Below are 24,367 nucleotides of genomic sequence, written 5' to 3' on the forward strand. Positions count from 1 at the left end.
ATCAATGCCATTTGTCTTTCGGAATTGTTTTACTTCTTAAAATGAAGTCCAAAGTGATTCAAAACTGTGTTAAAACCTGGATTCAATATTGTATTATTTTTGTGAGGAAGCATTTAGGCAAACCCCTAAGACAAGAGTTCAATTATTACTTTTCACCAGTACCTACGATAACAACCTCTCACAATAACAATGGGATATTAACTGGGATATTAAATGATGGCACAGAAATGGATCAGAATATAACAATTTATTGGAAGGAAAAATTAGTAAAAGACAAAATAAATCAATACACAAACACTGACCTATAAAGGCTATAAATTAAATAAAACATGGGGAATATGTCATTGCTGGGCGGTTAAAGGGCTGCTGTGCTCTGTCTTTAAAATTATATGAAGACAATGAGACAATAGCTGCAACATTTGGCTGCATCAGTAGGGCAGATACAGTATTACTTTCAGCTGAATGTATAAACCTTACATTGTTCTGTCAGGCATTATTCACAACACACAAAGTTAAAAATAGACCCATCATTACACTGCATTTACAGTATATTGCGAGAGTAAAAACACATTTACTGTTAATAATCCTATTTTTTCTAATCTTCTTGGTTTGCATGGGAATTACAGGTCTGTTTTAAGCTTCCAGGAAGTCCTATGACAAACAAGAGTAGTTAATATAGATATATATAAAAAATAATATTTTGAGCTCATGTGACCCTCAGTCATAGTGCAAATTCGATCTAAGCCCACATATTAGTGAGTTTGTGTACAAGGACAGCCATGCCATAGTGCACAAAAGGCTGTATTAGTTGAGAAACATTGATACTTTGCATAGGCAGTCTTTCTTTTAACTAGAATGACAAAGAGTGATCCTGACCAGACAAAGTATGAATAGTAATCACCATAATCCCCCCCCAACTGGTTGTGTATTGTTGTCTCGTCCATAATCGATTTTGCCATCACAGATGCAAATGGATTGTGGGTGCTGTTGCATACAGACTTGCTGCTGCCATTCAGTCCTGTTTCTGAATGAATCATTGAATCCTGTTTCTGTATTATTTTGGTTGTCTCCAGTGTATTTTACTGTGGAATTCATAATGGTCCTGGAATTATATGACATCCATTATTGTCTTATTCTTTCAATGCTGAGGATGTGGACAGTGTGATGAGTTGCTGTTTGTGAACATCTGAGACTATTTTGGTTCTCAGGATGATTTTCAATATTCTGAAAATGATCGCTTGGGTGTTCCATCACCACCAGCTATTGTTGACGCTGAGGCTGATTTTGATACCATGACTCTGTGTTCTCAGAAGACATTCTGAATGTCTGTGTTGTATATTTAAATGGAGGCCTAGCGTGCCATGTGTTCTGGTGCAAGGGTACAGTGACTATCAGCTTAGCAGAAACACATTTGACAAGGCACGCAACACATGATCAACGGTTGAATTAGTATCAGAAATCTTAAATCATTTGCTTGCAATCACAGACTCCACAGGCCCCAGAGTCACTTATAACTACAGTGGCAGCCAGAAGTCTTGGCTCACTTGTTCCTTTGTCATTGAAAGCTGAAACTCTGAATTGGTATTCACCAGCACTGAGGTCAGAAACTGCGCCATCACAACACTTAGTGGTGGCTGCCATAATCCATTCTTCTGACCCGTCACATTGCCATTCAATGTAGTATCCCTGGATCCTGCTTCCACCATCACAGTCTGGTTTTTCCCATGACAGTAAGACTGAATTCATCATAACATCAATTAAGGAGACCTTGCCCACAGACAAAGGGACCTCTGCAGTCTTGATGGGCTCTTCTGTTTCTGCAGCCACGCCAACTCCAAATTCATTCTCAGCCATTACTCTGAAATAATAAAAGACACCTTCGTCAAGATCTCTGATGCGTATAGAGGAACTGGTGCACTCATTGGTAACATTGGTATATGACTGTCTGGTTGATTCACGCTTGTCCACAATATAGCGCTTTATACTTGCACCGCCGTCAACAGCTGGGGGCTCCCAAGACAATGTTACAGAATTCTTTGCTATGTCCTTCACTGTCAGGTTTAGTGGGGGTCCGGGAGTGTCAAGCACTTTGACATGCACAAATGCCGTCCTGATTCCACTGCTGTTTATCAACTCTAGTGTGTATTTCCCGGAATCTTCTCTGTCACAGCTGTCAATTGATAACACTGTGTAATCAGAGCCATTCTCAACATGAGCTTTTTTAGGAAGGTCTCCATTATCTTTGGCCCAGTCGACTTCTGGGATAGGGACTCCTTTGAAGGGTATCCAAAGTTTCAGATATCCGCCGGCACGAACAACAACACCCTTTCTCAGAGCTGGGTCAAGCTCTATTTCTGGAGCGAGCATGTAATCTACAGCCTTAATTGGTCCAGGTAGCACAACTGGTTCCCCAGCACCTTCTTTGTTGATGGCACGAACCCGAATGTGATATTCTTGGTGTTCTTTGAGGTTGGGAATAGTACATACTGTGGCATCCAGTCCACCTAGTGGTGAGCAGGTGCTCCATTCCTCTTCATGCACTTTGGTAATTTCCACTTTATATCCCTGAATTTCACATCCACCATCATATATTGGTCTACCCCATGCCAATGTGATGGAATTGTTGGTGGTGTCAAGAACATGAGCGTGAATGGGCGGGCCAGGTTTAAATGTGGGGTCACAGGCTTTGAAAAAAGCAGTTGGAGGGCTTGGTTCTCCAGGTCCGGCTGCATTTTCTGCTGAAACCCTAAACTCATATTCATGGTCTTCTGTAAGTCCTGTCACTCGGAAACGTAGCTCTGTTATATCATGTTTATTGCATCTTGTCCATCTGACTCCTGCTTTGTCCCTCTTCTCTACAAAGTACCCAGTGATTTCACTGCCACCGTCATTCTCTGATCGGCTCCAGCATAAGGTCATGGAATCACTTGAGATGTTGGTGATTTCTATTTCCTTAGGTGGATCAGGAGCGACATATGGGTCTTTTATGGCTACTGGTAGAGACTCCAGAGGTTCTCCAGTGCCATGCACATTGACAGCCATTACACGGAAAATGTATTCATTTCCTTTAACGAGCTTAGTCACTTTGAATACAGTTGTTTCACACTCATTGGCAACTATAGTCCATGAAAGATGGCTTGTTTCTCTCTTTTGGATCGCATAGTGAGACACACGGCTGCCACCATCTTGCTCAGGAGGTAGCCAAGACAGTGCACATTTTTCACATGTCACGCCAGTAACAAGTAGTGGTCCTTTAGGGGGTCCGGGTCTGTCAAGAACTTTAACATTGTAGGAAGCGGTTTTGGTTCCGCCTACATTTGTAAGGTGCAAAGTGTATTGCCCACTATCTATTCTCACTGCATCCCTAACAATGAGCACAACTTTAAAGTCTGTTTTCTTTAGCTCATATTTGTGTGACATTTCAATTTCTACATCCCCCTTGAACCACTGAATATTGGGCACTGGCTTACCTTGCACTGTAGCCTCAAGTCTAAAGGATTCGCCTGCCTTTAAGACTAAGATCTGGCTGAATTTGGGATCAATTTCACATGTTGGTGGTTCAACGTCAATCTTTGCTGTAATAGGCCCTGTCGTCTCAGATGGTTTACTGATAGCACCAGCTGCATTCCTCGCGATAACTTTAAAGTCATATGCCACACCTTCCTCGAGCCCTTCAACAGAAAATTCGTTGTCTGTGATGTTTGTGAAATTTGCCTTCATCCAGCGGCCATCTGGAAGTTCTCTTTTCTCTACAACATACCCTGTGACCACACTGTTGCCATTGTATTCTGGAGAAGTCCAGCGCAATGTGACCGAGTGTCTGGTGACAATGAGAGCCACAGGTTTACCGGGTGGGTTGCAAGGGTCTCGTGCCACACAGCCCTCAGAGACTTTGCTGCATTTACCAATGCCAACAATGTTCTCTGCAGAGACTCTGAACTCGTATTCAATGCCCTCTTCCAGCTGGGTTGTTTTGAATCTAGTGTCACGGATGAGGGATTTGTTTATCTTTGTCCAGAGAATACTGTTTTTCTCCTTCCTCTCAAGGTGATAGCCAAGAACAGGGCTGCCACCGTCTGAGACCGGTTCATTCCATTCCACTACCATAGATTCTTTTGTATATGCAGTCACATAAGGTGTACTTGGGTATCCAGGCTCTTTGAATGGATACTGGGCAACCACTGGTTCAGAATCAAGAGCAGTACTTCTTCCATATCTGTTTTCAGCAAAGACTCTGAATTGATACTCAGTACCAGTTCTCAAACTTGGTATCTTCAGAGTTGTTCTTGCGACTGTGGCAGACACTGTAATCCAGTTGGTGGTTGTTGTGTCTTTCTTCTCAACAATGTAATTAGAAATTTGGCAACCTCCAATATATCTGGGTGGGTCCCAAGAGAGGGTAACACTTTCAGGGCTAATATCATCAAGCCTCACTGGCCCTGTTGGTGGGCCAGGTTTGTCAAGTGTAATGACTTCAATGTTGGCGTCAGTCCGTCCCAAACTGTTGGCCACTGATATGTTATATGTGCCACCATCATCCCTTGTAGCCTCTGTAAGGGTCAAAATAGTGTGATCTTCGGTGTGTATGACATTTAACCTTGTTGTCTGTCTCAGACGGGCCCCATCTTTAGTCCATGTGATTGTTGGTTTTGGCTGTCCAGCTATTGGAACTTCTATTTGTAAATTAGATCCAACCGCTACACTGTAACTGCTGAATCTTGGATTGACAGCAGGCAGAACAATCTGGTCCTTCAGTTGAACAAAACTGCCAAGGTTTTTGGGGTCACTTTTGCCTTTATCATTGACGGCAAAGACTCTAAATGTGTATTCTTGACCCTGAGCCAAATTAGCAATAACAGTTTCCAGTGTCTTTACTTGTGCACACTGCAACCATTTGTCTTCTACTTGCATCTCAACTTCATAGTGACTTATTCTGGTACCTCCATCATCATCAGGTTTCTCCCAAGCAAGTTTAATTGTGTTTTTAGTAACGTCGACAACAGTCATTCGCCCAGGTGGTTGTGGGACTTCCGCAATTTTGATAGGCTCAGGACTTTCCGCCGGTAATCCAATACCATACTCATTTTCTGCCAGAACTCTGAAAAAATAGTTGCAACCTTCTTGGAGCTCTTCTATCTTCCATAACATCTTATTGCAAGTAGCAACTGTAGAGTAAGCCTTTCTTATACTCTCCCTCTTCTCTACAATGTAATGCTTAATTGCTAGTCCACTATCTAAAGCGGGTGGCTCCCAAGTAAGAGTAATGGAATCTTTAGTGATGTCTTTCACTGTGAAATTCTGTGGTTCACTAGGAGTGTCAAGCACTCTCACACTGATGAAGGCAGATTTCACTCCACCTGCATTTATTGCAGTCACAGTATATTTGCCAGTGTCAAATCTATCAACACTTTCAATCATAAGTGAAGTGTAGCTGCTTGTTGTGTTGATTGAAGCTGTGTCTTTAATGTCACCTTCAGATTTTCCCCACCTGACCTCAGGGGCAGGCCGTCCTCTGATTGGAATTGATAACTTCAGGGTGCTTCCAGCTTTGATACTTATTATTTTTCTTTGTTCAGCATTGAGATCAAGATCTGGTGCCTCCAGTTTTTCCTCAAGAAGGACAGAGCCAGGTAGATTGGCATGTTCACCAACTCCCATTTTATTTTTGGCAAATATTCTGAATTTATATTTGTGGTTTTCAAGAAGCTTGCACACTTTGAAACTTGTCTCTGTTATTCCTGTAGGTGGAGTACACATAATCCATTCATCATCAGTGGTTTCACGCATCTCCACAACATATGCTTGAATCTCACAACCCCCATCATATATAGGTTTGCCCCATGATAGGGCTACAGATGATCTTGAAACATCGGTTACTTTTGGATTATTAGGTGGGCCTGGTTTGAATGTGGGATCAAGTGCCCTCTCATAGATGGTTTCGATGCTAGGTTCTCCTACACCAGCTTCATTTTCAGCTGACACTCTGAATTCATAGCTATGGCCCTCAATCAGCCCTGTAACTCTCAAGCGAAGTTCACTGACAGCATGCTTGTTGCATCTTGTCCAACGTACTCCATCCTTGTCTCGCTTTTCAACAATATACCCGGTTATGCTGCTGCCCCCATCATCAGATGGTCTTTCCCAAGTGACAACCATAGAATCCTTAGAGACATTCGACACTTCAACAGTTGTTGGTGCACCTGGTTCGACAAACGGATTAGCAGCAATTACTGGATTGGATTCAAGTGCCTCACCAACTCCATACTTGTTTACAGGAATCACTCTGAATATGTACTCATTTCCAGGGAAAAGTTTTGTGATCTTCTGAGTGAGAGCTTTTGCTTCAGATTCCACTCTAGTCCACACTAATCTGCTTGTTTCTCTTCGCTCAATGACGTAGTGGGATATGTCAGCACCTCCATCTTCCTTTGGTGGTTTCCAAGAAATGCTACATTTTTCATTTGTTACTCCGTATATTTTTATTGGACCCTCCGGTGGGCCTGGTCTATCTAGAACCTTAACATTGATATTTACAGATTTCTCTCCACCAGTATTTTGCACTAGAAGGGTGTATTGGCCTCCATCAACACGGATGGCTTCCCTGACATTCAGGGAAGCTGATAACTGAGTGTTTTTAATCTCGAGACGTGCTGAGTTTGTCAACTCTTGACCACCCTTAAGCCAGCAGGCCGTGGGCACGGGTTTGCCTTGAATATCTGCATCAATCCTGAAAGATTCACCAGCATTTATCATTAGACACCCAGTGTATTTGGAGTCAATGCCTATAGAAGGTGGGTCAACTTCATCCTTAGCCGTGATTTTTCCAGTGCTTTCTGATGGCAGACTGAATACTCCAGCTGCATTTTTTGCAGTGACACGGAACTCATATTTTTGCTCTCTGTCTAGGCCTGTGACCTCAAATTCAGTTTCCATGATGTTGGTAAAATTGACTCTCATCCAGCGGCCATCTGGTAATTCCCTCTTTTCAAGCAAATAGCCAGTGATTTTGCTACCACCATTATATGCAGGTTTGGCCCATCTGAGGGAAACAGCACTTCCAGTAACAATAATTGCCTCTGGCTTGCCTGGAGGGTCACAGGGATCTCTGGCAAGGTATGATTCTGAAACTTTGCTGGCTTTGCTGAGACCAACGATATTTTCACAAAACACCCTGAATTCATATTCTATGCCTTCATCAAGGCCAGAGACTTTGAACTTTGTTTCAGGAATTATGAATTTGTTTTGTTTCACCCAAAGTATGCTATTTCTCTCTTTACTTTCAAGATGATATCCAAGAATCTTGCTTCCGCCATCACTGATTGGTTCATTCCATTCAACAAGCATGCTCTCTTTCGTTGCATACTGTATAGTAGGAGTACTAGGGGCACCTGGAAGATCAAATGGATACTGGGCAACTATTGCTTCAGACACCAGTGCTGAACTTTGTCCATACCGGTTTTCTGCAGCAATTCGGAATTGATACTCACAGTCAGTCTTAAGCCTTGCTGCTTTAATCGTAGTTCTTGCTACAGTTGCAGATACATTCTGCCAGTCTGTTGTTGAGGTGTCTCTCTTTTCAACAATGTAGTTATTGATAGTGCAGCCGCCGTCATACTCTGGAGGTTGCCACGTCAGTGTAACGCTGTCTGCTGTGACTTCGTCAAAGATTATGGGACCAATTGGTGGACCAGGTTTGTCCAGAACAACAACAGAAATATCTTCTGAGGCCTCACCGGCTCTGTTTGTAAGTTTAATAGTGTAACTACCAACATCATCCCTTGTGGCCTCCCTGATTACAAGATACAAATGCCTGTCAGTGACTTCTGTATTGACTCTTGTGGTTTGTTTCAGGGCAACACCGTCTTTGAGCCAGGTGACAGAGGCCTGTGGTTCAGCTGAATATGGCACGTCAATTTTAAGGTCATTGCCAGCTAAAGCACTGAATGTGCTGATCAAAAGCTTGAATGTTGGTGGGATGGCAGAGTCTTTAGGTACTACAGGGACACCTAATAGGCGAGGGTCACTCGTGCCTTTCTCATTGACTGCTGAAATTCGGAAACTGTACTCCTTCCCTTGTGTTAGTCCAGATATAACAGCTTCTGTACCTCTAACAGTTGAGCACTCAGCCCATTCTCGACTGCCTTTCTCTTGCATCTCAACAATGTATCCTGTTACACGGCTGCCTCCATCATGATCAGGTTTCTCCCACGTTAAGGTAACACCTCTGTTTGTGACTTCCTTCACAGTGACTTTACCTGGTGGAAGTGCTGTTTCAGAGACTTTGACAGAATCAGCAGTTTCCGCTGGTATGCCAACACCAAATTCATTTTCTGCCATTACTCTGAAGAAGTAGCTACATCCCTCTGTCAGATCTCCAATTCTCAAGCTTGTTTTAGGGCAGGAGTCATCTACTGTACAGTATGCTCTTCTTGTACATTCACGTTTTTCCACAACATAGTGTTTTGTTTTAGAGCCTCCATCAATAATGGGAGGGTCCCATGTAAGAAAGGCGGAATCTTTTGTGACCTCCTTAACAGTGAGATTTTGAGGAGCACCTGGTGAGTCAAGGACTCTGACGGTTATGAATGCAGTTTTGACTCCAGAGTTGTTCTCTACAGTTAAATTGTATCTCCCACTGTCAAAACGGTCAACACGATCAATCAGGAGTGATGTAAACGACGCTGTGGTCTCAATGTTGGCCCTTCCAATTGTTTCACCATTCTCCCTTGTCCATTTGACATTAGGAGTTGGTCTTCCACTAATGGGAACACATAGTCTAAGTGTGGCACAAGAACGAAGAGAAATAATCTTTCTCAGCTCTGCATCAAGCTCAATTTCAGGAGCAATTGACAGCTCTTCAGCTTTTGGTCTCCCTGGCACTGCTGTAGGTTCACCAACCCCTTCAATGTTAAGTGCTGAAATGTTAATTTTGTATTCCTGATGCTCCTTAAGGCCAGTAATTGTGAATGACGTTGCAGTTAATCCATTAATTGGAGAGACAATTTTCCATTCCTCTGCCCTGGGTAAGCAGGTTTCCACTTGGTATCCTGTGATTTCAGAGCCACCATCGTAGACAGGTTTACTCCAAGCGACTGTAATAGAGGACTTGGTTGTGTCCAGCACTTTTGGATTGCCAATTGGACCAGGTGGGAATGCTTTGTCGCATGCCTTGTAGAAAACACTTTCTGGACTTGGCGAGCTTAAGCCTGCTGCATTCTCTGCTAGAACTCTGAACTCATATTCATGACCCTCAGTAAGCCCAGAGACTTTGAATCGTAGATCGGTCACATTCCTCTTGTTGCATTTGATCCAACGAACACCAGTCTTGTCCCTTCTTTCAACTACATAAGAGGAGATTTCACTCCCACCATTGCTTATTGGGTGTCCCCAGCATACAACCATGGAATCTCTAGTAATAGTCGTCACTTCAGGTTGTTGTGGAGGATCAGAGGGTACATATGGATCTGTAATAACTGTTGGCTCTGATTCAGTTGGTTCTCCAATTCCATATTTATTAACAGCCATGACTCTGAAAATATACTCGTTGCCTTTTCGCATGTTTTTAGTGACTTTATAGCGATTCACCTCAAGATCAGATGCTACACTAGTCCATGTAATTCTGCTTGTTTCACGCTTCTCAATTACATAATGCTCTATCTTGGCTCCGCCGTCATGTGAAGGTGGCAACCAATTCACGGCACATTTCTCTGCTGTCACATCAGACACTGTGACACTATCTGGAGGTCCTGGTCTATCAAGAACCTTAACATTGAACGCTTGGCTTGCAACACCTCCAGCATTACTGGCTGTGAGAACAAACATGCCACCATCTCGTCTCACTGAGTCTTTATTAATTAGTTTTGTGGTGAGGTCTGAGACTTTGATTTCCATTTTTGATGTGTATTCAAGCTGTTTTCCCTCTTTCGTCCAGACCAAGGATGGTATGGGTTTTCCGGTGACTGTGGCAGCAAGAGTGAAGGCTTCTCCTGCTTTCGCAACAATTCCATGTTTAAAAACGAGGTCAACATCAATTTTAGGCTTTTCTATGTCCTCTCGACAGGTGATGACCTCAGATGGTTGAGATGGCTTACTGACGGTCCCAGTGGAATTTTTGGCCAGAATACGGAATTCATATGATGCGTCCTCTGTGAGCGCAGAGACAGTGAATGTTGTATCTAAAATATTACCGAAATTGGCTTTCAGCCAGCGGCCATCAGGTAACTCTTTTTTCTCTACTGTGTAACCAGTGATTGGGAAACCCCCATCGAATTCAGGTTTGTCCCAGCTCAGAGTCACTTCATGTCTGGTAATGTTAATAGCTTGTGGCTGTTTTGGAGGATCTACAGGGTCAACAGCATATGCTGTCTCTGACGGCGAGCTTGGTTTGCTCCAGCCAGCTACATTCTCAGCGATCACACGGAACTCGTAGGATATTCCATGTATAAGGCCTGGTGATTTGTAGCTGTTTCCAATCACAAGGGTTTTGCTGACTTTTTGCCACAGGATGCTGTTTTTCTCTTTCCGTTCGATATGATAACCCAAAACTGGGCTTCCACCATCTGAAGCGGGGTCATCCCAGGTAATGGTCATGACATCTTTTGTAAATGCAACAACCTGAGGTGTTCCTGGCTTTCCTGGGACATCAAATGGATATGCTGCCACCACAGGTTCGGATTTTATGCAGGGGCCAATACCATACCTGTTCTGGGCTCTAACACGAAATTGATATTCAGTCCCTGTTGTCAGTCGAACAACTTTGTATGCTGTGCGGACGAGTGTTGCTGTCAGCTCCACCCATGATTTCCCAATAGTTTCTCTCATTTCAACGATGTAGTTAGTAACAGGAACTCCACCGTCAATTTCTGGGGGCTCCCAGGAAATCAGAATGCGATCACAGGACACGTCATTCACCATAACCGGTCCCGTTGGGGGTCCAGGAACATCATGTACTTTTACAGTGATCGTCTCAGTGACTGTTCCCATGTTATTTTTTCCAACCATAGTGTACTCTCCGCCGTCTTCCCACTTGATGTCTCTTTTACTGAAGATGGTTAAATCTGCTGTGTTTTCAATATTAATTCCATCTTTCTGCTGAAGTTCTCTGTCTCCTCTCTTCCACAAGACTGAGGGCCTTGGATGGCCAAGCACAGGGATTTCAACTTTTAAGTTTTCTCCTGCCTTGACGACTACTGTCTTCTGATAGACTGCACTGAGGTCAAACTGAGGTGCTGCAGTTTGATCCTTAACTATTTTATTCATTGGCATGATTCTGAACACACACTCTTAATGTGTAAATGAGTTAAAAATGTTGGCTTTCGGTGTCAGTAGTTTGAATCTTGATCAGCTCTGCAGATTTAGGTGGTTTTGCTGTCTGACCAATACCATATTAATTGACAGACATACTGAAGAACCACTCATGCTCTTTTTTAGGATCTGTGCACTTAAAGGACAGTCCCCTCATTAGGAAATGAGGATTAATTTAAGGCCACAAGTCCTCTGAAGCGTCCAGTCTTCAAGTCCTTCCTTTTCGTTTTTATCAAGGTATCAATGAGTAGAAAGATTTTCCCCACTTGCGTGGCTGCGCTCTTTTTGTATGTGGAATTCCCAATTTGGATTGGATATGTCCAGGGCAACCTAAAAAACAAGATAACATAAACAACAGTTTTTATTTATCTAGGTAAAGACCATTGAAAAGCACAGTAATAAAAAAGTGTGTTGACATGCTTTATTATTAAATATACAGTCCCAGCAATTATCTTTTTTTCTGATATTATGCTCTATGTTTTTTTAGTACAGCATATGCATTTTATTATCCTGTCTGATTTTCTGATTCATAAAAGGCCTTGGACTTCATAACAAAGGCCAGAATATCTTATCTCGTGGCAAGTATTCATGCGCCACACAAAGCAGCTGTCCCAAGCCAAGGATCTGTCTCGCGTCTGACACGGATTGTGTGGTTATAAATAAACACAAAAAGATGCCATGACAAATATTTTCCAGTGCGGTTGGGCTTTTGTCTGGGACGCTACTGTGTAAACAAACAGAGTGAAACGTGTTTTTTTTACAGCATCTAGTTGGAATGTAACAACAACAGGTCAGATATTGTTGTTACACTCACACTAATTTGTTGTTGGACCACCTTTAGCCTTGATTACAGCACACATTATTTGTTTAATAAACTTCTGCAATACGCAGATTTATTTCCATCTGGTGTTGTATTAATTTTTCATCAAGATCTTGTATTGATTGTGGTACAGTTTGAACCTGTCAAAGATTCTCATTAAGATTTAGGTCTGGACTCTGTGGTGACCAATCCGTGTGGAAAAATGATGTGTTATGCTCCCTGAACGCTGCTGGTGCAGTGGGTTGCTTCTCATTAAACAACCATGTTGTTATTGAAGATTTATTATTCCAAGATGGTTCAGGGAGCATGAAACATCCTCTTTATACATGGATTAGCAACCAGACTTAAATCTCAGTGTGAAGGCTTTTAACATTCAGGCGCTACCATCATCAAAACAATACCTTGGAGAAACCTTAACACAACCCTGACTGCTGAGAAATAAATCCAGACAGGGCAGAAGTGAAACAGAATGAAACAGTAACACCTCAAATGTGTGCCATTATCAAGAGCTGAAGAAGGTCCAGCAACCTACCATTAGTGAGTGTGCCTTTTTTTTTGGTGGGGACCTTTTTTGGTGAGGCTGTCTATAATGGGTTCTACATATTGTCTTATGTTTTGACTCAGTAACTACAATTCAACTTGGTGACAACCGTTCCTTGATGCTAAATGACCGAATTTTAAGTCAGGACAGAAATATTCCACTCCTGATAATCTAGAACTTTCCTAGTGTAGTAAAATTTGACCCAGATCCTATTTAAAGGTTTTTGTATCAGGTAGCAGGGCTGGGCAAATCCCTCAACCAAGAGTATGTCATAAGAGCAAAGTATAAAGCATGTTCAAAATCACAACACTTGAATAATTTAGGTATATGACTAAATGGACAAACTAAATGGTATAGTAAATTCAAAGGATAGTGTCAACATTCAACAAATGTATGTCCCCAAAAATAAGAGAGCCATTGCGACTTGATTGACAGTGACCAAGTGGCACATAGCTGAGGGTGTTACTGATAGCCCTATTGCTGGTCCCCTGGAAAGACACCAAGGCCCAGCTGGGAAAGTGCTCTGCGTTTATCATGGTCTATTGTTGGCTTTGCTGCGTCATTACTGCAAATAATAACCTAATAACGTTTTTAAATATGAATTATCCTTTTGGTATGCATTTAATTCTGTGGGTTATTTGTGGATGATTCTGTTTTTGTAATGAAGCTTTTATGAAGTTTCTTCAATCAAGTTGTTACAAAGCTATGCAACCGCTAAGAAATGTTCCACTATTATTCATTTTTATATCCTATGTTTCAACATCCTATGTGAAGGTATTCTGATACATCCCAGGATACAGATAACTATTAAGAAAAATAGATAATAAACAAATCCACTTACTTGTGTCACAATGATCTCTATCCAAGGTGGGAAGAGACTTTTTTAATTGTAGAAACAAGCACTATATCCAAAGAAGTGTCCAGAAATCCGTAACGAGAACAGTTGAACCTCAAGATATGCCCAAGAAACAAATCCACACAGAGTGTGGCTTTACTTTTCTCTTGCAATCCCCTACTCCTGAGGCAGACTGGGAATGCTCTAGCGTCTCATTAGCGCCAACATGTTTTACTTTTTATATCCCTCAAGGGGGGCGGCCTTTACTGCCACCCCGACCTCCCTTATTGGTGGCTCAGCCAGATGAATCATGGGAAAGGGTTTTTTTTAGCCAATCTCACACCTGCTCCTTACTAAAGTTACGTTGAAGCACTCACTGAAAATAGCACCCTGATACATCTAGCATACATCCTAAATGTGTCAAATGTGTTTTGTATGAATAAATATTTATTACGGGTTTTTTTTCATTGTGAAAATTTAAAATGCTGTAATCTGCTTCTATATATTATCTACAATCGTTCATTCAACTCAAATGTCATACATCACAAAAACACATTTTATGGTTGATGACTAAGTATGCAGAACATGTGAAATGCACAGTAACATACACAATCAGATTTTTAAAAAAAAATGAAAGTCAGACAACCAGTATGTATGTGCTGAATTCATGCTTTATTGAATCAATAATAATAAAACTCAAGGAGGTTGCGTATATAAGTAATTCTACAATACTAAATATAATCAAACCAAAGTGTAGGGCATAGAGTTACTTTTGTTAATTCTTCTTTGCACAGCAGGTGTTGTTACTGTGGTACAATTTCTTGGTTGTTGCCCGACGACTGACTGGGTGAAATTCTAAAGCTAACACACAAACACACATGATGCACAAAGGCAATCCTCCAAGAGAAGGCTCTGCTTCTGCAAAGAAGTACAAGACATACCCTATATTTTATGGCCAGGTGATGTTCTTTTAGAGAGTATCATCAAGCAGTCCTTTGCCAGAAACAGAGCACATTAAAAAAAAATTGCTCAAAAAGTGCAGGCCGCTCGCACTTTGAGCATGTCATTAAAATGGTGGTATGACAAAGTCAGTCTGAACACAAGGCCTAGTTGTCCTGCTTACATGAGGGTAATATGCAAACAGCACTCAAGGTCTTATGGTCAAGTAACATTTCATAAGAGTACGGTAATATCACTGCATGTGTGACCATGCAGGGAATATTATGTTGTCTCTCAGATTTAGTAAATCATCAACAGGGAGCCTCTCTACCTGTTGAGGCAATCTTAAGACTTCAACTTTTTGTTGAGGCACAGATTTTAGTTTCAGGTTTAACAGGGTATTCGTTCCATGCGAAACTTTCTCCTGTTAAACAATTAGTTCCTTTTGTTTCAGTTAATATTGTCATAAATAACAATGCATACATTTCCCATAACCGTTAAATTCGGCTATATACATTATGTACATGTCACAGAAAAATGGATCCAAAAATCCTAAGTCATAATTATCCAATATGGCACATTTTATAACAACTTTAGACTTCAGTCTAGTGTGGCATAAATTAATGTCAAGTTTGGTATAAAAATAGTTCATATTTACAGGAACAGTAATCCAGGTATTTATCAAGTAAAGATTTTTTCCTCATTAAATAAATAAAAAGGCACTTAAAGAGGGAGGGGGATTAGAAATAATCGTAATGATTTTACGCTGATCGAATACTAATGGCGACAGTTGCTGTGTCAGATCCATGCTCGTTGGAAAGCTTGAGGGTATATGCGCCAGCATCACTCTCCTTGACACCAGTGATGATGAGTGTGGTGAGGTCTTCTGTGGTCTCAATGTGGAATCTGCCACTTTCTTCCTCACCAGGCAGTTTCTTCCCTGAACGGAACCACTCAATGTGAGGGGTGGGTTCTCCAGAGAAAGCACATGCTACCGTGAGAACCTTCCCTGTTTCGATGCTGATATCCTCAGGGAGGGCTTCAATTCTTGGTGCCGAACCTAGGTAAGTGAAAATTAAACAGTATGTTTAAATTAGCAAATGATACTGTATCAGAGTTTTTCCACATGGATTGGCCAACACAGAGTCCAGACCTCAATCTTAATGAGAATCTTTGACAAGTGCTGGAAAAGGCTTTGCAGAATGTTCAAACTGTACCACAATCAATACAAGATCTTGATGCAAATTTAATGCAACACTAGAAGGAAATAAATCCACACATTGCAGAACTAAACTGAGGTTTGTGGGTTGAGTGAGCAGGTTTACTGGGAAAGCCAGGAGCAGAAAATAGATATTTGAACATTAATCAGACACACAGTCAGACTAATATGTACTGTCACAACCATAGTATTCCGTAACACACACACACACTAGGGTGACCAGCTGTCCGGACTTCGGCCGGACAACCCCGCCCCTTCACTTTCTAACCTAGCGTCCTCGCGCGCACCCATTGCTTCGACTTGCCGAATCCCCGCCTCCGTGGAGAAAATTGTGAAGTTGGCATTCTAAACTGTAGGCAGAAATCAGGGAACAGCGCTGCCATCTTACCTCAGACAACTCAGCTGCCAACAACAGTTTTACTTGTAAAACAATATTTTTGGGGGGAAGGATTTTCGCATTGCATTACCTCACTCCGATAAAGGAGTCATCACCACTAACTTAATATTGTATCAGACGGCAGGTTACGATAGACAAATCCTTCCGTTGTTGTCTGTGTAGGCTATTTCATTTTTTTTTTTTTTTTTAATGTATTTTGGGTAGTCGTGCATTCGTAGGCCTAATAGCCAACCATTAATTTGATTTAGCCTACTTTATTCAAAGTTGGTCAGAAGTATTATCAGCGGTGTTTTAAGGGAGGCAAACCGCTTTTGTCAACCTTTTTTTCATGCAGACGCTGGATAACCAACAACACGAGCTCAAAATACAGACAGCGCCCGTGCAGAAAGACGTTTCTTTGCCCTGTTTGTAAAGTTGTGAGAACCCTCGTATCGTTGTAAAGGCATTTAGCGGACAAACTTAATTGCACTAGGCCAATGCGTTGCCAACAGTGCAGGAAAAAATAGGAAACAGACAGTAGGCAATAATATAGTTGCCTTATTTAACTTTCATACAGTCAGTTAATGAACTTCATATATGTCTATTGCACAGAGATTTCCCCGACACAAGGCGACAGCAATACAGTTAATTCGCTGGGCGAGAGGTTATATCTGGAGTAACATGGCGGCTGCAGATATCGGAAACGCGACCGACTATCAAGGTCTAGTTTGCGTCGATGACGTTGCCTCGCAGCTCGAGGCCATAAGCAAAAGGCTAGGAGGAAAGGAAAGACAAAGAGAGGGACACACGGATGTCGTGAACAGGTCGTAAAAACGGACCGATGGCCACCCTAACACACACACACACACACACACACACACACACACACACACACACACACACACACACACACACACACACACACACACATACACACACACACACACACACACAAGCAGCTTCATCAGTCCTCATGAATCAATTGTTGTGATGAATAGTCTCACCTTGACCACTGTGCTGCAAGGCTCTCATGGAGGTCCCCTCTACAAGTGAACTTGACATCAGACTGCTTGAACTCATGGCGTAAACTGATTCGGATGTCATCGAGGACATGCTCGACTGAGACATTGTTTCAAATTTCATTTCGGCCATGCTAGCCATGCTAGCCATGCTGGAACTGCTGAATGAAGTCTCCTGCATGGAGCTCTCCATGTGCATAGACTTGGATGAGAAAGCAGAACTTTCTTTCATGACCATCATTTCAGATGTTTCTTGGAATCCATGACTCATGACCTCAGATGACTTCACAGATTCTGAAATATGAAAATAAAACAAAAAATAATGAGATATATTGTGCAATTGCTTACGGATCTATGTGTATGCAAATGACAAACTACAAGCAGTTATTTCTGAGAACTATTAATGATAAAAAACTTACGCTGAATTGCCATGTGTGATGCTACGAAAGCTGTCACTTTGGAGTATATGCTCTGGAAGACTTGGCCAGTGAAGGAGAATGAGGTTTTGGACAGTCCTGCTTCTGTAGTTATCTCACAGGTGTATTCACCTTGGTCGCTCTCTGAGACATCATAGATGAACATACAGCAGGTTCCATCAGACGATGTTTGAATTTGATAGTGACTCCCTTGCGTCAACTTCTTGCCCTCTTTGTACCACACCACTTCCTTCACCATGCTCTCAGCAGCACAGTACATTTTCACCTTGTCCTCACAAGCCTCGGCTCTAAGCTGCTGAATAATCTTTGCTGCACCTTGCTTCAGTGGTGTTGGGGATTTAACTCCTCTTGTTGGGGACTTCATTCTTGGTGGAGAAGCAATTGGTACTGGGGACTTGATCCTTGGAGGTGACACAATTGGCTCTGGGGATTTCACTGGTGTTGGAGATTTCAATTTCAGAGGCGAGGCCGCAGGTTCTGGTGATTTGATAGGTGTTGGAGATTTCAACCTTGACGGTGAAGCCACTGGCTCTGGTGATTTGATTGGTGTTGGGGATTTGAGCTTTGAAGCCAGAGGCTCTGGTGACTTGATCGGTGTTGGGGATTTTAACTTAGGTGAAGTTGGTGGCTCTGGAGATTTGATCGGTGTTGGGGACTTGAGCTTGGGTGAAGTTGGTGGCTCTGGAGATTTGATTGGTGTTGGGGATTTGAGCTTGGGTGAAGTTGGTGGCTCTGGAGATTTGATTGGTGTTGGAGACTTGAGTTTAGGGGAAGTAGGTGGCTCTGGTGATTTGATTGGTGTTGGGGACTTGAGCTTAGGTGAAGTTGGTGGCTCTGGAGATTTGACTGGTGTTGGGGATTTGTGCCTAGGCTCTGGTGTCTTGACTGGAGTTGGTGATGGAGAATCCATCCTCTCCTGTTCAAGGCTCAGCTGGCTCACAGCCTCAGGTTCCGGTGATGATACGGGTGAGGCTACCTCAGTGATCGGTGCATGTGTTACCTCAGGCTCAGGGGACTTAACTTTTGGTGGTGGGGCAGCAACCTCCTGTTTTGGGGGTGGTTTACGAATGGTCAACGTAAATCTTGCCTCTTGTTTGCCCACTGAATTCTCCACTATCACTGTGTAGGAGCCCTCATCATAAAGCTCAACAGAGGAGATTTCAAATGTAGACTTGTACTGTGTTGTAGTCACTTTGTAACGGTGCGAGAACACAATAATTTGTCCTTCATGCAACCATGTTACGGTTGGTGCAGGCTCGCCATCAATATCACAAGTGAATCTTGCAGTCTCCCCAAGAGACACAGTCACTGACTGTGGCTTTGAGAGTATTTTTGCAGAAAAAGTGGGCTTCACCTTTTTCCTTGACGCAGTTGCAGCTGAATACGATGCAGAAGACAAGTATTCTGTGGAGGCATATCTAATTGGTGATGATGCCAACCTTTCTGCAGCAGCAATTTCCAATGCTGAGGCCTCATGTCTTTCTGTGTACTTTGTTGAGGTTTCTTTGATCTCAAGATGAGTTCTTGATGCGGAGGAGGCTCTAATTGATGACGAATGGTAGTGATCAGTTTTTGTGATTTCTGGCACAAATTTCACAGGGGCCTCTTCATCTTTACGGCGAGAAGAATATGTGGTAAATGCACCACCTGAAACGTCAAGTGTGGCATAGTCAGATGCCTCTCCCTTTGAATTGGCACAGACAACACGGTAGGTTCCACTGTCCTCAGCAGTGCACTCAAGGACCTTCAGAGATAAAACTCCACCCATGTTTGAGAACTCATATTTGCTGCCCTCTTGAATTTCTTGTCCATTGTGGTACCATTTGATTTCTGCCTCTGGCTTGGATTGGACATTCAGTGTGAACTTAGTATCCTGGCCACATGGCACACGATGAGAACGCATTCTCACAGTGATGCGCGGAACATGGTCAAGGCTGAAGGGTGTCTGGGTGACAACCTGGTATTTCCTTTCAGATTTTATAGCTGCTTTCTTTGATTCATATCGTGACATGATGTCAAATCGGGCAGATCTCTCAAATCTGGAGGATGACCTGGAGGCTGACCGTTCAGTGGAAACTGGACTAGGAGAGCGAGGACGTGTCCTCTCAGGGGTGGGTGATCGTCTGTCAACAGCTTCACCCTCAACGTCCACAGGAGGGCGAGCACGAGAAGGTCTTATCAATTCAGATACTGGACGCATAAGCTCAATGTATGTTGGTGACAATGACCTTCTTCTTCTTAAGAACTGTTCAACAGTTTTGCGTTCTTTCTTCTCTACCTTCACCTCAGCCATTGCTGCAACCCTTGGGGATGCACGACGAAGTGAGGACAGTTCAAAGCGTACTGGACTACCACTTGGTGGTGAAGCAGAAAAGCCGAGTTCAAGTTCTTCCTCAAGCATCTCCTGTTCTTCCGTTCTCTTTGATTCCACAAGTTCATCATCAGACAAGTCTCCAAGGGACCTTCTTCTCTGTTTGAAGGATGCCACTGATTCAGGGGAAGGTGACCTTCTTGCTGGTCTAACAGTTTCAAGGTCGTCAAGCGTGAATTGAGGTATGCGGAACCTTGGCCGGTACTGGTCTGTTATTCTTGGAAGTGGCATCACATAGAACTGCTCCCATCTGGAAAGACGGATGCGACGCTGTCTCTTCTGCACAATTCTCTCCATACGCTCAGGAATTTCATATTGATCCCGAAGCTTCTTGTACCATTTCATTTCAGACAAGGGGACAAAGTGTTTGATACCCATGTCTTCCTCAAGACCTGTTGGATCATGAACCACAGGATCTGGAATTTCATAAGGCATACGGATCCTCTTCACCTCTTGTACTATTGTCTTGGCTTTCTTCTCCACTCTAATGTCGAACTCACCCTGGACATTCTTTGTGCTGAATGCTGGTGGGTATCGTTCTACAACATCTTTCAAAGCGTCTTGTGCAGCAATATTGAGTGTTGTCTCCATTTCTGTGGCTGAGAAGCGCTGTGCCATTTTCAGTGTCTTTTCAATTTGGTTCTGGACATATTTCTGTCTCTCATCTTCACTCTTGAATTCTCTTCTGGTGTAGGTAAGACGGTCGACCTTAAGGTTTGCCTGGCAGCTTATTGAGCCTGACGAGTTGGTTGCAGTGACTCTGTATATGCCAGAGTCCTCAGTTAGAGTTTCACGAATGTGCAGAACATGATGCTCCACATCTTCTTGAACAACTGCAACCTGGGGTCTGAATTCAAGTGGCTTGCCATCCTTTTCCCACTTCAGGGTTGGTGCTGGAATTCCAGACACTCTCAAGTCAAAGCGAACACTATCACCCTCAGTACATTCCAGATTTGCCAAAAGGCGCTTGAACATGGGCCTCATTGTCTCCTCCACAACAGGGTGATGTGTTACTGTAAGCTTGGCCTTACAGCTGTCCTCACCAAATTTGTTGTGAGCCATGACAGTGTACTCAGCATCATCATCAAGTCCAACATTGTGGATAAGCAACTGATAGAGACCTTTGTCACTTGTGAAGGTGTAATGGCTGTCATCATGCTTGATTCTGTGTCCATTCTTCAACCAAGTGACCTGTGGCTCTGGGTGGACTGTGATTGTAACTCCAAATCGTACATCTTCTCCAATATATGCTGTGCGATTGTACAAAGGCAGAGTAAACTCTGGAGGACGCTGAAGAAGTTTGGTTTTGTCAACCCTCCTCCTGAGCTTCTTAACTGTGCGTCCAAGGTAATATTCACGAATGGATCTTATATTCTCCACAAATATCTCTGCATAGGAATTCTCCTCTCTCTCCGCACTAACAACCTTACATCTGTAGAGGCCATCATCCGATTCTTCAATATCCTTCACATAGATGCTGGCAAAACCATTTGAGTAGTTGATTTCATACTTATGGCTTGCAACGAGTTTGCGAGAGCCATGGTACCATGTCACTTCTGTGTTTCTGTCATAGTTTTGAATAGTGCATGTGAATCTCACAATGGCACCTTCTTCAGCAGAGCCATGCATGACAGGTCCTGGTCTCAATCCTTCCTCAGGAACTCCAACCTTTACCCTTTCAACTGTAAGACCTTTCTGGCTTCTGTAGGCACCTCCATAGGCCATGCGGGCTTGTGCAACCACAGTGCTCCATTCTTTCTTCACCAATGACTGATAGTATCTTCTGTGTCTCAGAGTTTTAATCACTGTTTTACTGACATTCTCAATTTTCATCTTGAGCCAAGGATGTTCAAGTGCCTCATGGGCAGTCATACGGTTTCTCCTTTCTTTGATAAGCAGTCTGTCAACAAAGTCCATAGCTTCAATGCTAGTGCGTTTGAATGCGTCATTGTCAAAGATATATTCTACACTTGTGATATTTTCAACCATCTTGTGCTGGGACTCAGCAGCAAATGGATTGAGGCCACTGAGCAGCACGTATGCCAGGACACCAACAGACCACATGTCCGTTGCAGTGGTAACAAGGTCATGCTTGTGGACTTCAGGTGCGTAATACTCAGGTGCAGTGAAATGGATTCTAAGATTTTCTCCTGGGATCAAATGTCTAGCTTGACCCATTTCAATGATCTTAACAGTTGAGCTCTTCTTTGTGGCATAGATTATGTTTTCAGGTCTAAGGTCAAAGTGTCCATAGCTGTGACTATGCAAGAAATCAACAGCTGAGCACACCTGTCTCAAGTAACGGACAATTTCCTGCTCAGATAGTTCAAAGCTACCAATGCCTAGTCGCTCAAATATGTCTACGCCCGACAAAAACTCAACCATTATGACATATTCCTCAAGGCTGTCATAGGACGCATGGAGTTGGACAATATTTTTGTGTCTTGCCAGGTTGAGTGTTTCAACCTCTCTAACTACCAGCTCACGGTCTGCACCTTTGACTTTGATAAATTTGCCCAGGAATGTCTTCTTGGAGCTGAACTCAACACAGCGATGGACAACGCCAAAGTGTCCGCTGCGAGCAAGGTCCTCAGCAATGTTGTAAAGGGTTGGAACAAGTGTCACCTTGGCATGAACAGCTTCTTCTTTGCTGATTTCTCTCATCTCATCCACTTCATCATCATAATTTCTGAGGATTGATTTTTCTTCCTTTGTTGTCACAGGCTCTGTTGGTTTAGATGGTTCACTGAAGCCGAATGTATTTTCAGCAGTTACACGGAACTGGTACTTGGTCTTGCCAAAGAGATTGATTACAGTTGTTGTAGGTTCAAGGGATGTGGCAACACGGATCCATCTTTCACCTCCCACAGGGCATTTCTCAAGGATGTAATTGATTATTGGTGCACCACCATCATCTTCTGGAGGAGCCCATGCGAATGTCAAAGAATCTCTTGTTACATCAGTGACAATCAAATCTTTGGGTGATTTGGGTTTATCAGCAATATCCAGCTCAACTGTTTGCTTGTCCGTGCCAAATCTGTTCTTTGCTGTAATAATGTAGTAGCCTGCATTCTTTCTTTGGACTCCCTTGGGGAATGTAAGAGAGGTGAATGATCTTGTGGAAATCACTTGAGTGTATGCCGTAGTGTCAATGATATCCTTTCCTTTCTGCCATGTGACTGCAGGCTCAGGTTTGCCACTGATTGGAATCTTGATTGTGACAACTTCACCACAAACAGCATGGACAGCTCCAAAGCCTTGAAGGTGTTTAGGTAGGTAAATCTTTGCAGGAACTGCAAGAGAACAATAATAAAAAAACACATTAATTTTTAATTCATAAAACATGCAACATCTAGAAATGTAATGTGTGATTGCGAACTGTGGACAGATGTTGTAATGTATAATGTATATATCTTACTTTCAACATCCAACTTCACAGTTGTTGAAATTGATCCTTTCTGGTTTGTTGCTCTGATCTGGTAAGTGGTAGCATCAGTCTCATCAGCACTGTTGACAACAAGTTGGTAATATCCTCCCTTGAATTCTTGTACCTTGATCTTTACTCCATCTGGCAGAATCTCCTTACCACCCTTGTACCATTTGATAACTGGTTTAGGATGACCAACAACCTTTGTAACAAAGGTGGCATGGGATTTATATTTGACATTCATGTCTCTCAGTTCTTCCTTGAACATTGGAGCACGAGGTTTCTGATCTGACTTCGGAATAACTGCCTCTGAAATCTCACTCCAGTCACTTTCGCCTCCAATGTTTTCACATTTGACGCGGAATTCGTATTCGAAGCCTTCAATGAGACCCGTAGCCTCATAATGTGTCTCGTGAATCTCTTCAGTTGTAACAGCAATCCATTTGTTCTGTTTCTTCTCCCTCTTTTCAAGGAAGTAATTCTTAACCTTGGCACCACCATCGTTGGTTGGAGCCTTCCAAGTCACAAGACAAGAGTCCCTTGTGACCTCAGAAACAACAGGTGTTTGGGGAATTCCAGGTTTCTCTGTAAAACATAAACAAAACACAATTACTTATCAGGACGTAAATGCAAACAATAAACGAAACATGATGTGTAATATAAAACCGTGAACAGGGCACAGATGAAACGTGTAGTTAAAATTAAATTAGGAAAAGTGCAATCGAAAAATGTGACGTACCATATGGACTCTTGAGGATGAGGACTGATGGAATCTCAAGTGACTCACTGATACCATACTGGTTTTGTGCAGACACACGGAAGTAATAACCAGCACTCTCAACCAGATTTGGAACACGGCAAAATGTTCCTGAAATTGAGGATGACACAAGGTGCCACAGCTCTCCCTCTTTGGCCTCACGCTTCTCTACAATATAATTTGTAACGAAAGAACCACCATCATCCTTTGGTGGTTTCCAGCTGATGACCACAGAGTTCTTTTTCATGGAATCCACAACAATTGGGCCTTCAGGTATTTCTGGTTTATCTGAAATGGAAAGCCACATCAATGTATAAAACCT

At 42.7% G+C, this 24,367-nt stretch overlaps 2 protein-coding genes across 51 annotated transcripts in view; both read right to left on the reverse strand.

The window, feature by feature from the left end:
- Positions 1-228: 228 nt before the first annotated feature.
- Positions 229-13,704, reverse strand: LOC134460717 (titin-like). Its single transcript, XM_063213219.1, has 2 exons — positions 13,507-13,704; positions 229-11,634 (listed from the first exon to the last, which is right to left on the reverse strand). Exon 2 carries the CDS (start codon positions 11,263-11,265, stop codon positions 1,462-1,464), a length of 9,804 nt encoding a protein of 3,267 aa, XP_063069289.1. The 5' UTR covers positions 11,266-11,634; positions 13,507-13,704; the 3' UTR covers positions 229-1,461.
- Positions 13,705-14,153: 449 nt separating this feature from the next.
- Positions 14,154-24,367, reverse strand: part of ttn.2 (titin, tandem duplicate 2) — a 178,736-nt gene continuing 168,522 nt past the window's right edge. For all 50 annotated transcript variants that reach the window (XM_063213163.1, XM_063213153.1, XM_063213196.1 and 47 more), the window contains 5 exons: positions 24,028-24,333; positions 23,280-23,873; positions 17,473-23,154; positions 17,039-17,347; positions 14,154-15,499 (listed from right to left, as the gene is read on the reverse strand). In XM_063213163.1, the coding sequence (XP_063069233.1) occupies positions 15,201-15,499; positions 17,039-17,347; positions 17,473-23,154; positions 23,280-23,873; positions 24,028-24,333 (7,190 nt within the window). In that variant the 3' untranslated portion in view covers positions 14,154-15,200. The remainder of the gene's footprint in view (positions 15,500-17,038; positions 17,348-17,472; positions 23,155-23,279; positions 23,874-24,027; positions 24,334-24,367) is intronic.

The sequence above is a fragment of the Engraulis encrasicolus genome, chromosome 13 (assembly GCF_034702125.1).
Source record: "Engraulis encrasicolus isolate BLACKSEA-1 chromosome 13, IST_EnEncr_1.0, whole genome shotgun sequence".
NCBI lineage: Eukaryota > Metazoa > Chordata > Actinopteri > Clupeiformes > Engraulidae > Engraulis > Engraulis encrasicolus.

Excerpts from the sequence above, each read along its gene's own strand:
- LOC134460717 (XM_063213219.1), bottom strand. The coding sequence starts at position 11,265 with ATGCCAATGAATAAAATAGTTAAGGATCAAACTGCAGCACCTCAGTTT.